Here is a 13,432-nt window from a genome sequence, read left to right as displayed (position 1 = left end):
GGTAGACAAGGTGAGAAACTGATTATTTGCATCTCAGCAGGAGGTTGAATTTGGTTCTCTCCTCATGCTTGGGAAGTGCCCAAAGACATCAGGATTCAGGGTTTTATTAAGAAAAGTCACTTCAACAGTAAATAGACTGGAATGTATGGGCACTACTAATGCATAGCAAAATGGTATTTTATATGTCTCAAACTCTTCTTGGATTAAAAGTCCCAGTGATAGGACTGTTAGTTGTGTTAATCATTCCCTGTTCCTTTATAATGTCCCCTAAAAATGAAAGCAATGCCTTAGTACTACTGTAGTTTTTGGAGGGAGACTGTTCAATGGCTGAGCAATCATGGAGAAGTGCAGGCAGAAGAAAAAAACCAACCTGCTCAGGTAACATGCTTGCAGTTTCTGTTCTACAAGTGTTCTGCTGTTGGGTCTGGAGAGCTGGAAACACATTCTGGCTGGGGAAAATTCGGAGTTCTTCATGTGCCCATAAGCATGACTTCTGCCACAACCTCATGCCATGAATCAGCACTGCCAGATCAGCAGTGAAAAATGCTGGCCAGTTGCCAATGGCTAAAGTTTCCTTAACACGGGTTTTCAAAGGAATCGTGAGACTGCTCATCAGAGGATTATCCTCTGAAGACATGACTAAAGAGACAGCAGGTCCTCTGGGGACAGGCACCTTTCGGATTCTTGATGTAGGTCTGACAGTGATGTAGGCAGAGGTCAGACAGCAGATGTCTGGTGACCAATGGCTGAAGATGAGTCAGCAGTGTCTCCTCGCGGCAGAGGTGACCAAATGCACTCTGTGCTGTGTCAGCAAGTGTGTAGCCAGCAGACCCAGAGAAGTGATCCTTCTCCTCTATTTGGCACTCATGAGACCACACTGGGTTGTGTGTTCAGTCTGGGGCTCCTTGGTCTACGAAATCTACTGATTTGTGGGAGGAGGTCCAGTAAAAGCCACCAAGACAGTTGGAAGGTTTTGTGGACACATTAAGAGAGGCTGAAGGAATGGGGCCTTAGCAATAGCAAAGGTCAAATTGTAGCCACCTTGTGTGTGTCTACCACTACATGGTTGGAGGATCTGGAAAAGATGTAACTAGGCTCTTCTCAAGAGTGCAGAGTGATAGGATGAGAGATGACACACACCATTTAGAACTGGGCAAGTTCTATTTAGATATTATAAACTTTTTTTTTTTAATTATTTTTTTTGTCTGAAAATTATCAAGTACTAGAGTAGGTTGTCCACAGGTTGTCTCCAGCCTTGGAAAATTTCAAGCCTTGACTGGGTACAGCCCTGTTCAACCTCATGTAATGAGACATTCTCTGAGCAGGGAATCTGAATGGATAATCTTCAGAGGTCTTGTCCAACCTAAATTAGACTGTGATTCTAAGGAACTAGTAAGAATAGTTATGGAAGAGTAAGAATAGAGATGGGATGTGATAGTGTGGTACTAAACTTCATGTATTGGGTCAGGAGTTACCTTGTAGGATAAAGGGAGAAAGTTCACAGTGCCTGCCTGGGAGGCCTGACAGGGTCACATGGGGTCTGCAGGGTTTGGGAGTGTCCGCCATTGTGTTTGTGAGACCTGCAGCCCTGGGGTGTGCTGAGAGCAGTTTGCTCTAGATGCCATGCAGGAGCCAGGAGACACCGACTAGGCAAAGCCCTGAGTTTGGTGAGAGAGGGGGCACAGACATTGAGGAAGGATAGACTCCCACGATGTTTGCACAGGAGGATGTGTCAGAGAGGTCAGTCACCAGGTGCAGGCCAACCCCCCTTTCACTCCTTACATTGAAAAGGCAGAAGTCCTAATCTTTCTGCATTTGCTTTTCCTCTGCTGTGCAACCTAGGATGAGAGAGCTTTAAGGCACTTTCCTGTCCAGCCTGGGTGCATGGGAGGACAGCTTTGGGGTGATGACCTCCTGGAGGACTCCTAAAGGAGGACTGCCTTTTCTGGGTGAATCTGTGTGTGCCTTTGGACTATCCATGTCTCCTGGGATTCCTTTTTCATGCTGAGGTTGCACATGATGCATTCCATGGGATGAAGGTTCTATGATTATATGAAATGTCCTGATGGCCTTAATGCTTCAGCTCTCAGAAAACTGAAGAACACAGAATATTATTATTTTGTTATTGCTGCTTTTGTTATTATAATTAGCATTATTATGCAGAGATTTGTTGAAGGCTGTTTTTGACTTTCAAGTCCTTGTTGGAACCTAGTTAGTTCTTCCCTGGGGTTGCATGTCATTCCACCCCAGCAGGACACAGCCACACACCTGGGGTTGCTTCACTGCAAGGTTCTTCACCTGTTTCTGGGAACCTGGAGAGGAGGCATTGTTACTCGGTAGTAGAAGAAGGAAACAGGAGAGATGGTAGAAACAGGAGGGGCTATCTGTTCCCAGAAGAAATAGAATCATCACCAGAGAACTGGGACCATAGGATATGATGTAAAACCTCATAAACTCTAAATAGTCCATCAAGAGTGTGCAGAAGGGCAGACATTTCTTGCTACATAGGGGAAGATCCACTGGAGGATCAGAACAGGAACAGACACTTCCTACCATGGGGACCCCAGACCCACCAGGTTCCCCAGCTGTGAAGTTGTTTTATGCAGAAGTAACACGTATCACTACTGGAGGAGGGAAAACCCCAAGCAGGGGTATCTCAGGCATGCTTAGAACAATAATTTTCTCCTCCCCATTCTCTTCTTTGTTCCCCTTGCCCAAGTCAATTCCTGCAGGTCTGTTTTCTTGGGGGTCTTGGTGGGAACCTGTTGATTTCTGAGTTTCTCACACATACAGGAGGTTTGATCTCAGCGTCCACCTCAGGTGTCTTGTCCTCACTGCCTTTCTGAGGCAACCACAGTCTAAGCATTGCCACTGACTGCACAGAGATGCTCTTGAAGTATTGGGAGAATGAATGATAGATCAGCCAGATCCTCTTTCCCAAAGGGACTGGTGTGAGAGGAAGGAGAAGATGAAAGTGCTTCTGTCCTGTAACTGTTCTCCCCATATACCCCTGGACAAGGCAGATTGTGCCATTTGAAGTGCAAAAAGCTCGTGGTCCATTCTGATCTATGGGCTCTGGTGTGCACTAAAAGCTGGAAGCAACTGGTCAGAGACTCACCTGAGCCTGGCATTACCATGCAAAAAGCTTCTTTGTCCTCTGACTTTTTACCAAAGTTCTGTCAGGGTGGACTGTTCCCAAGTGGGCATTTCTAGAGCACATTACAGTGCAGGCACACAACTTAAGCAAGAACCAGATTCCCCCAGACCCCAAGAAACAGGGGATCCCCAAGTGGGGAGGAACACAGGAGATGATCCATGGTTTTCTTGTGCATTAGACATATTCCTGTGACTTTTTCCACCACTCCAAGGGACACTGCCTGAAAGGGACCCGTTGCTATGTGTCCTTCTGTCACATTCTTCTGGGAATGATGAAAGACCCCCTCCTGTGCTCACCACATCCCCTGTCAACCAAGGCAATGCCTTTCTTCCCTGGCAACATGAGACCACCATAAAAAGCATCATGTGGAGGGTGTGGGTGGGATGCAGAAAAATTTAATGACTCTGACGAAAGAAACAAGGTCACTTCTAGAGGAGGACACAGAAGTGCAATTTAGTGCACCCTCAGCAAATTTGCAGCTGACACCAAGCTGAGTGCTGTGGTTGATACAATAGAAGGAAGGGATGCTATCCAAAGGGACCTGGACAAACTTGAGAAGTAGGCCCATGTGAACTGCATGAGGTTCAACAAGTCTAACTGCAAGGTGCTGCACCTGGGCCAGGGCAATCCCAGGCAGGAGGACAGGCAGGGAAAAGAACTTAGTGAGAGCAGCCCTGTAGAGAAGGAAAGGGGGGGATGTGGTGGACGGAAAGCTCAACATGGGGTGTCAGTGCACACTTGCCGCCCACAAGGCCAACTGCATCCTGGTCTGCATCAAAAGAGGAGTGGCCAGCAGGTCAAGGGAGGGGACTTTTTCCTTCTACTCTGCCCTTGTGAGGCCCCACTTGGCGTACTGCATCCAGGTCTGGGGCCCCCAGAACAAGAAGGATGTTAATCTGTTAGAATGGGTACAGAGGAGGATCACGAAGATGATCAGAAGGCTGGAGCACCTCTCCTGTGAAAAAAGGCTGAGAGAGCTGGGGCCTACAGAAGAGAAGGCTCTTAGGTGACCTCATTGCGGCCTTTCAGTACTTGAAGGGGGCTTATAAAAAAGATGGAGAAGGACTCTTTATTTTGGTAGATAATTATGGGAGAAGGGGGAATGGTCTTAAACTAAAAGAGGACAGATTTGGACTAGACATTAGGAGGAAATTCTTCACTGTAAGGGTAATGAGGCACTGGAACAGGTTACCAAGAGAAGTTGTGGATGCTCCATCACTGGAGGTGTTCAAGACCAGGTTAGATGAAGCCCTGGGCAACCTGATCTAGTGGGTGGCCTATGGCAGGGAGGTTGGAACTAGATGATGTTTAAGGTCCCTTCCAACACAAGCCATTCTATGATTCTATGATTCCATGAACTCTGTGCCTATCAACCATGGCAGAGATCCCACAGGGCATCCATCTGCCTACCCCACCAAGGGAAAGGGGCCAGCAGATCCCCCAGGCTGGGTATGGAAGGGGGTCTTATGGTGTAGAAGAGCATTAGAAAGGAAGAGAGTGGAGAGACCAGAAGACATGCAAGTTAGGCTTTGGTCATGTTTTCAGAGAGACCCTGCTTCTTTCCTTTGGAAAGGGGACACTGAATGCTCAGCCTCTCTGACATCAATCTATCCTCAGTCTGGAATCAACCTCTGGGTTTCTAGGGGTCCTAGTGTGTTCTGACACCAATAGTTTAGCAGGGGTTACACCTTCTGAAACAATAGAAGCTTGTAATACAGGAGAGGTCATAGCACCCAGAGGTGATGGGGATTCCGTCACAGCTGAGGATGCTGCCAACAGCAGCAGAGGTGGAGGATCCCACAACGGTGTTCTGCGGGAAGGAGCTGAGGATGGGGCCAGGCAGGGTCACCACCACGGGAGAGGGGTCAATGACGATTGAGCCCTCAGTCTGCCCCAGGCAGATTCTGGCATTGCTGGCAGTGCTGGGGAGCATGACATAGAAACCCCCACCTGCCATCCTTCTTTTATTCCCCACTCCACAGACAAGCACTGGATGTCCTGGATATGGGAGGACTGTACCCAGCTGTTAAATTTCTGGGGCCAGCCATGTTGCTTCACCAGCAGCTGTTTCTTCCTTTCCCTTTTGCAGCAATCAGCTTCTCAATTTTGTACATTCATTTCTCAGCAGGATTCACTTTTTGAACTCCTTCAGTAGTTGATTCCTTCTGGACATGACCAAGCAGTTCTGAACAAGATACTGTGTTGCCCCTTTTTAGAAATCCAGGCATAGTAACACAAGGGAATACTGAGGGAGAGCATCAAGAACATGGCTTGGGCTGACCAAGCAGCCTTTAAATTTCAGTTTGAGAATCAGAAAGCTGAAATTAACAATGGAAAGAAAATTTCCTACAAGGAAGAATAGCAATACTTCGAATAGAGAAGGAAGACATTTAAAATTCTTGTCTGGTCATCTTCCAAGTATTCAGCCACCTTGTTCAGAAAAAGCTGAACAAGGAAAAGTAGAGAAAAAGAATGTTTGCTTCTTAAAATTTTGTTTGTCTCCATTGTTTGTTTCTCTTGCAACATTCTTAAGCTTCATTTTTCTTCATCTTGTTTGAAAAAAACATTGTGTTCTTGCTGATGATCGTGTATGGGAGTATTTCTGTTGTCTCGCTGGAATTTCTATGATTTGGGAACTTCTTTTTGGGCAGAAAATTATTGTACATGATACAGTACTGTGGGACACAATGAAATCTTTCACTAGCAACATGGATAGCAAAAAGAACTTAAAAATCTCTTTGAAATCTTAGTAACTAATTTTCTATCAAATACTGCAGATTTATCAGCCCTACTTGGTTATTTGAAACTGAAACAAGAGAAGAAGGCAGGAACAAGGAAAAAAAAAAAGAATCTGGACTTCCAGGAGGGTCATGAAATAAAGAGTGGGTGAATGGATGCCTGGAGAAGGATGGACAAATGTTTGTATGGCTGTCTATATGGAAGTAGAGTGCAAGGAAGAGAGGGGAGATGGAGGGAGAATGAGAGTGGCAGTGTTCAAGAAAAGCCATGAAAAGAGCCACTTAGGCAAGGAAAAGGCTTTTTGTTTGATGTTTACTGCTGCTCTTATTGCAGCATTAAACCTCAGTCTGACATGAGCTCCTTCTGAAATCTTTCAGCCATGGCAAAGGAGAACAGGACCTTTGGGACTGGATTTATTCTCCTGAGCTCAACAGACCATCCTGGCTCTCACATCATCCCATTGGTAATTATCTTCTCCACATCTCTTCCAAGCCTGTTGGGAATGGCCTTCCCTTTGTCACTGTGGGGAGTGACCAGCCCCTGAGGATCCCAATGTATTTCTTCATCAGCCCGCTTACCTTCTTGGAGATCTGGTATACCACCACCATTGCTCCCAAAACACTGGAAACTTTCATCTTCAGGAAATGTCATTTGTGTTTCTAGCTGCTTGGTACAGTCATTTTTCCAATTCTTCTGGGTATCACTGAATTTCCAGTCTTCTCAATATTGCACTTTGATTACCACACAGAAGGCATTGCACTGCACCTCAGTCATAAGAAAGAAACTCTGCTTCCTGCTCTCCTTAGGAGCATGGGTGCATAGTTACCAGGATTCTCCACTTCTGCTGTGGTTTCAGGCCTATTCTGAGCCTGGACTGTGGGCTACGATGCTGAGTGAGTTCCTAGACTTTATCCTTTCTGTCCTCATCGTCTGGAGCATGCTGCTTTTCATGGCAGACTCCTACATCTGCATCCTCTTTGCCATTCTCTCTCTTCCCTTGTCTTTCACTCACCAAAAGGCATTCTCTGCTTGTGCCTCCAATCCCACCAGGGTTTCCATTCTCTGAGGACCTTTCTGTCAATATTTGCACTTTGCTTGACAGTGCACTGCAAGTGAGACTTGCATGGCTTGGGAACTGGAATAGATTCTCCAGGGAAGTGGTCACAGCACCAAACCTGTTGGGGTTCAAGAAGCGTTTGAACAACACTCTCAGACCTGTGATGTAATTTGTAGGTAGTCCTGTGTGGAGCTAGAGGAGAGGGACTCAGATTCACAGATTCACAGATTTCTCTAGGTTGGAAGAGACCTCAAGATCATCGAGTCCAACCTCCGACCTAACACTAAGTACTCCACTAAACCATATCCCTAAGCTCTACATCTAAACGTCTTTTAAAGACCTCCAGGGATGGTGACTCCACCACCTCCCTGGGCAGCCCGTTCCAATGCTTAATAACCCTTTCGGTAAAGAAGTACTTCCTAACATCCAACCTAAAACTCCCCTGGCGCAACTTTAGCCCATTCCCCCTCGTCCTGTCACTAGGCACGTGGGAGAATAGACCAACCCCCACCTCTCTACAGCCTCCTTTCAGGTAACTGTAGAGAGCGATGAGGTCGCCCCTGAGCCTCCTCTTCTCCAGGCTGAACAAGCCCAGCTCCCTCAGCCGCTCCTCGTAAGACTTGTTCTCCAGACCCCTCACAAGCTTGGTCGCCCTTCTCTGGACTCGCTCGAGCACGTCCATGTCCTTCCTGTAGCGAGGGGCCCAAAACTGAACACAGTACTCGAGGTGCGGCCTCACCAGAGCCGAGTACAGGGGCACAATCACTTCCCTCGACCTGCTGGCCACACTGCTTCTTATACAGGCCAGGATGCCGTTGGCCTTCTTGGCCACCTGAGCACACTGCTGGCTCATATTCAGCCGACTATCCACCAATACTCCCAGGTCCTTCTCGGCCAGGCAGCTTTCCAGCCACTCATCTCCCAGCCTGTAGCTCTGCTTGGGGTTGTTGCAGCCCAGGTGCAGGACCCGGCACTTGGCCTTGTTGAACTTCATGCAGTTGACCTCAGCCCATCGCTCCAGCCTATCCAGATCCTCCTGCAGAGCCTTCCTGCCCTCGAGCAGATCGACACACGCACTTAGCTTGGTGTCGTCTGCAAACTTACTGAGGGTGCACTGGACGCCCTCATCCAGATCATCAATAAAGATATTAAAGAGGACCGGCCCCAGTACCGAGCCCTGGGGGACTCCACTAGTGACTGGCCTCCAACCAGATTTGACTCCATTCACCACAACTCTCTGGGCCCGGCCATCCAGCCAGTTTCTAACCCAGCGAAGCGTACGCCAGTCCAAGCCCCGAGCAGCCAGTTTCTCGAGGAGAATGTTGTGGGGAACGGTGTCAAAAGCCTTACTGAGGTCAAGGTAGACCACGTCCACAGCCTTTCCCTCATCCACCAAGCGCGTCACTTGGTCATAGAAGGAGATCAGGTTCGTCAAGCAGGACCTGCCTTTCATAAACCCATGCTGACTGGGCCTGATCGCCTGCTTGCCCTGCAAGTGCCGCGTGATGACCCTCAAGATAATCTGCTCCATGAGCTTCCCCGGCACTGAGGTCAAACTGACAGGCCTATAGTTCCCCGGGTCTGCCCTCCGGCCCTTCTTATAGATGGGCGTCACATTGGCTAGCCGCCAGTCAACCGGGACCTCCCCCGATAGCCAGGACTGCCGATAAATGATGGAAAGCGGCTCGGCCAGCTCCTCCGCCAGTTCTCTCAGTACCCTCGGGTGGATCCCATCCGGCCCCATCGACTTGCGCACATCCAAGCTCCGTAGCAGGTCGCCAACCATTTCCTCATGGATAGCGAAGGCCACATCCTGCTCCCCATCCCCTTCCACCAGCTCAGGGCACTGGGTGTCCGGAGAACAACCGGTATTGCCGCTAAAGACTGAGGCAAAGGCGGCATTAAGCACCTCAGCCTTTTCCTCATCCTTAGTAACTAGGTTTCCCCTCTCATCCAGTAAAGGATGGAGATTCTCCCTAGTCCTCCGTTTCGCGTTGATGTATTTGTAAAAGGATTTTTTGTTGTCTTTAACGGCAGTAGCCAGATTGAGCTCCAGATGAGCTTTGGCCTTTCTAATTTTCTCCCTGCACAGCCTCACTACATCCTTGTAGTCCTCCTCAGTGGCCCGCCCTTTTTTCCAAAGATTATAAACCCTCTTTTTTCTGCTAAGCTCCAGCCGCAACTCTCTGTTGAGCCAGGCCGGTCTTCTTCCATGCCGGCTCATCTTTGGGCACGTGGGGACGGACCGCTCCTGTGCCATCACGATTTCCTTCTTGAGGAGCGCCCAGCCTTCCTGGACTCCTCTGCCCTTCAGAACCGCCTCCCAAGGGACTCGGCCAACCAGCGTCCTGAGCAGCTCAAAGTCAGCCCTCCGGAAGTCCAAGACAGCAGTTTTACTGGTCCCCTTCCTGGCCTCGCCAAGAATAGAGAACTCTACCATTTCGTGGTCACTCTGCCCCAGACAGCTTCCGACCACCACATCTCCCACCAGTCCTTCTCTGTTTGTGAAGAGAAGGTCTAGCGGGGCACCACCCCTGGTAGGTTCACTGACCAGCTGCGTCAGGAAGCTATCTCCCATGCTCTCCAGAAACCTCCTAGACTGCTTTCTCTGTGCCGTGTTGTGTTTCCAGGATATGTCCGGGAAGTTGAAGTCCCCCACGAGGACAAGCGCCGACGATTTTGCAACTTCTGTCAGTTGCCTATAAAACTCCTCATCCGTCTCCTCATCCTGGTTCGGCGGTCTATAACAGACCCCCACCAGGATGCTAGCCTTGCCGGCCTTCCCGTGGATCCTAACCCACAGGGATTCAACCTTATCATTCTCAGCCTGGAGTTCCACAACATCAAAAGATTCTCTAATGTAGAGAGCCACGCCACCACCCCTTCTGTGCTGCCTGTCCCTCCTGAAGAGCCGATAGCCAGGCATTGCAGCACTCCAGTCGTGGGAGCGGTCCCACCACGTCTCCGTGATGGCAACCAAGTCGTAGCCTGCCTGCTGCACAATGGCTTCCAGCTCCTCCTGTTTGTTACCCATGCTGCGTGCATTAGTGTAGATGCACTTCAGCTGGGCCATCGCCTTCTTCCCCGGCCTAGCCATTGTTTCCCCCGGCACAGCTCCAACAGGCCTTGTTTGAGCCCCGTCCCCCTTCTTACCTAGTTTAAAGCTCTCTCTATGAGCCCCGCCAGCTCCTGGCCTAGGATCCGTTTTCCCCTTGGAGATAGAGACCCATCTGGGGCCATCAGGCCAGGTGCCGAGTAAAGCTCCCCATGGTGAAAAAACCCAAAATTTCTATGCTGGCACCAGCCTCTGAGCCACCTATTAACCACATGAGCTTTCCGTGTCCTCTCCGTGCCTCTCCCTTCCCCCGTAGGGATAGACGAAAACACCACCTGCACTCCCGCTCCCTCCACCAATCGTCCCAGCCCCCTATAGTCCTGTTTGATGGCCCTGAGGCTTCTCTTTTCAACATCATCGCTGCCAGCCTGGACTATCAAAAGCGGGTAATAGTCAGAGGGGCGAACCAGGTTTGGAAGCTTCCTGGTAACGTCTCTGACCCTGGCCCCAGGGAGGCAGCAGACTTCCCTATGTGTGGGGTCAGGCCGACAAATAGGGCCCTCCGTTCCCCTGAGGAGGGAGTCGCCCACAACAATCACCCTTCTTTCTTTCTTGGTGGAGGCAGTCCTGAGGCGTGGAGTCAACTTCCTCACCTCAGGCATCCTCCCGGGTAGGCTTCCTACCTCATCCTCACCCACGGGTCTCTCGAGCCCCAGGGCCTCAAACCTATTGTTCAAGGGCACCTGGGAAGGCGGTGCCGGAAGGGGAGGGCATCTCCTGCGAGGTCGAGCAGGGACCTGCCTCCATTCCTCCTCAACTCGCAGGTCCCCTCCCTCTGCCCGATGGCAACAGGGCAGGGGGTCCACCCCCCTTTGGGGCGTCTCACCCTGGTCCCTCTCCCTCCGGTCCTGCAGGGAGTCACTCCACCAGTCTATCTCCCGCTCGCACTCCCTGATATCCCTCAGCCTCTGCACCTCCTCCTTGAGCTCCGCCACCATGCGGACCAGGTCGTCTACCTGCTCGCACCTCACACAAGCAGTCTCCCTGCCTCCCGCCGATGGCAGCAAGAGGCTCATACACTCCCCCCATCCGGAGACCTGAACTGCCGCATGTTTGGACGGGCAGTCGGTCTGGGTGTGCACTGACTTCCTAGAGAAGGCACCGTGCCTGGTGGAGACCATTGTAGCCCAGCTGACAGGAGAGTGCCGTTAGAGGAGTTGTCCCTATGGGCGGGTGTGAGCGCTCCGCCCTGCCTGCCCGCCCTGCCTGCGCCAACTGCCTCGCTAACTGCCGCGTCGCTCCCTGTTTGCCGGCCCTGGTCGCCGTGCTCCTGGTCGCTCGCGCTCCCTAAGGACTGCCTTTGAACGGCCGGGGGGAGGAGCTGTCGCTGACGCTGCTGGCCCCGCCTACGCCTCGTCAGCCTCCCTCACGAGGGCTGCCGGTGCCTGGCGGCTCCCTCACGTAGGCTCGATGCCCGAAAAATAGCCCTGCCTGTCCCGATCCCGCGCTCCGCTGCAGCACGCGTCTGCCCCGGAGCCGGTCACCTCGGCAAGTGATGATCCTTGTTTGTCTGTTTTAACTCAGGATATCCTGCAGTTCTGTTATTCTATGGTTTTCAGACACAATGAGATGCTATGTGCTTTTTTTAATGTTGGCCTTTTTCTCCTCTCCTTAACTTGTGCTGCAGGCTGGGAATAGGAAAGATGGAATCAACAATTTAACCTGTTCTCAAGAAGGATTATGTCGTTTCCAAGACAAAGGTAAATCTCCAAATTGTGAGTGTGCTCCTCCATCTCAGACTTCAGTGCTAGCCAGGAGATAATTCTGGCTCAGGAGCACCTATTAATTATTGCTCTAAGCTGGGCAACAGATGTGTTATGTGTAGAAGGTCTCGGTCCCAGGGTGAGAGCTGGGGCTGGAGCGCAGGCTAAGGCCAGACCCCAGAGAGGTCTGGCTGAAGGCTCCGTTCAGTGAGCTCCATCCAGCCCCGCAACACCTAGGAGCCTGGTGTGGTGGTTTTACCTTGCTGGGTAGCTGAACTCTATCACAATCACTCTCTCACTCCCTCTCCTTTGAAGAAGAGGAGGAGAAGAAAGTATGCTGGAAATTAAAATAACAGCTCACAGGTTGAGATAAGGATAATTTAATTAAAGGGAAAAGGAAGAGGGAAAAAAAAGAAAATCAAAGGCTGCACAGAAGCACAGAGAGAGAGAAAAGAAATTACTCTCTAATTCTCATCAACGAGCAATGTTGGGCCACATCCTGGAAGGCAGGCCCTCTATATGCATAGCAGTTTTCTGATAGGACAGACGTCTTCACAATGAGAGCTCCCCCTCTGCATCCCCTTTCCCACCTTTTATTACTGAGTGTGACATCATACGGTATGGAATATCCCTTTTGACGGTTTAAGTTAGCTGTCCTGGTAATGTCCCCTCCCCACCTCTTGCCCACCCCCACTCTGCTGACTCTTGGGGGTGGGGTTTGAAGGAAATCTTGATGTTGTGTCAATTTTGCTCAGCAGTAAACAAAACACTGGTGTGATAACAAAATTGTTCTAGCTAAAATTCAGAAGCACAACACTGTATGGGCTGCTGCTGGGAAAGTTAACTTCATCCCAGCCAGACCCAGTACACCTGGTGAGGCCAGGTTGACAAAATTAGGCCAGGCACAGACATACATGCAGCAGAGCTTGGTCAGGGCTGTACTAGGCCTGAGCTTGTGCAGAGACCCTGGGCCAGGGGCCAGGACAGAGCTGGGAGCCGTGGAAGCCCTGGGCTTTGGTGGGCTTGGTTCTGATGCTCATTGCCCTTGCACTGCCATTTGAGCCAGCACTGCCTCCCAGAGAACCTGGCCTGGGGATAGGTTCTCCTGCTCACCCCATGGAGCAATAACACCATCCTCTGTCCTGGTCCTGTGATGCAAGCAGCATGTGGAGCCCATGTGAAAGCAAAGCCACAGGGCCCCAAGGTGTGTGCAGATGTGGGAAGGCCCTGGCCTGGGTGTGGGGAGCAGAGGTGCTGCATGGAGCACAAGAACCACTTCATCCTCATGGCTCTGGGAATGACGGAGGAGCTTGGTGCCTGGGAGAAGATCCCCCAGCGTTTGCCCTGTGGCTGGGTTGCTGCATGCTTTGTGCCATTCAGGACCTGTACACAGATCCTGCTGAGTGCCCAATCAGGTCCCACTCTCACTGCAATATCTCCGTGGGGCTGGGGATATCTGCACCAACAGAATGCCTTTTCTGGAGCAGAGTGGTGTTTTGGCACCTACGGGGCCCTGGAGTTCCAGGGCCTGATGAAAGCTGTTCCATGCTTGGGGAAGAGAATCCAAGACTGAGCAGCCATGGGTGTTTGGGCACCAATCCCTGTCCTGGGCTTGCATTCATGCAAAAAGGAGTTGGGAGTGGGAGCTCCAGTGTGCGGCC

General features: G+C 50.7%; 1 protein-coding gene across 1 annotated transcript in view; it reads right to left on the bottom strand.

The window, feature by feature from the left end:
- Positions 1-6,504, bottom strand: part of LOC310885529 (feather keratin Cos2-3-like) — a gene marked incomplete at both ends in the record, with an annotated part of 28,979 nt that extends 22,475 nt beyond the window's left edge. The window contains one exon of the mRNA XM_083808994.1: positions 6,475-6,504. Coding sequence (XP_083665120.1) covers positions 6,475-6,504 — 30 coding nt within the window. The remainder of the gene's footprint in view (positions 1-6,474) is intronic.
- Between the last annotated feature and the right edge of the window lie 6,928 nt (positions 6,505-13,432).

Source organism: Anser anser (genome assembly GCF_964211835.1).
Source record: "Anser anser genome assembly, chromosome: 23".
Classification (NCBI taxonomy): domain Eukaryota; kingdom Metazoa; phylum Chordata; class Aves; order Anseriformes; family Anatidae; genus Anser; species Anser anser.
This window is presented reverse-complemented; position numbering and strand designations above follow the sequence as displayed.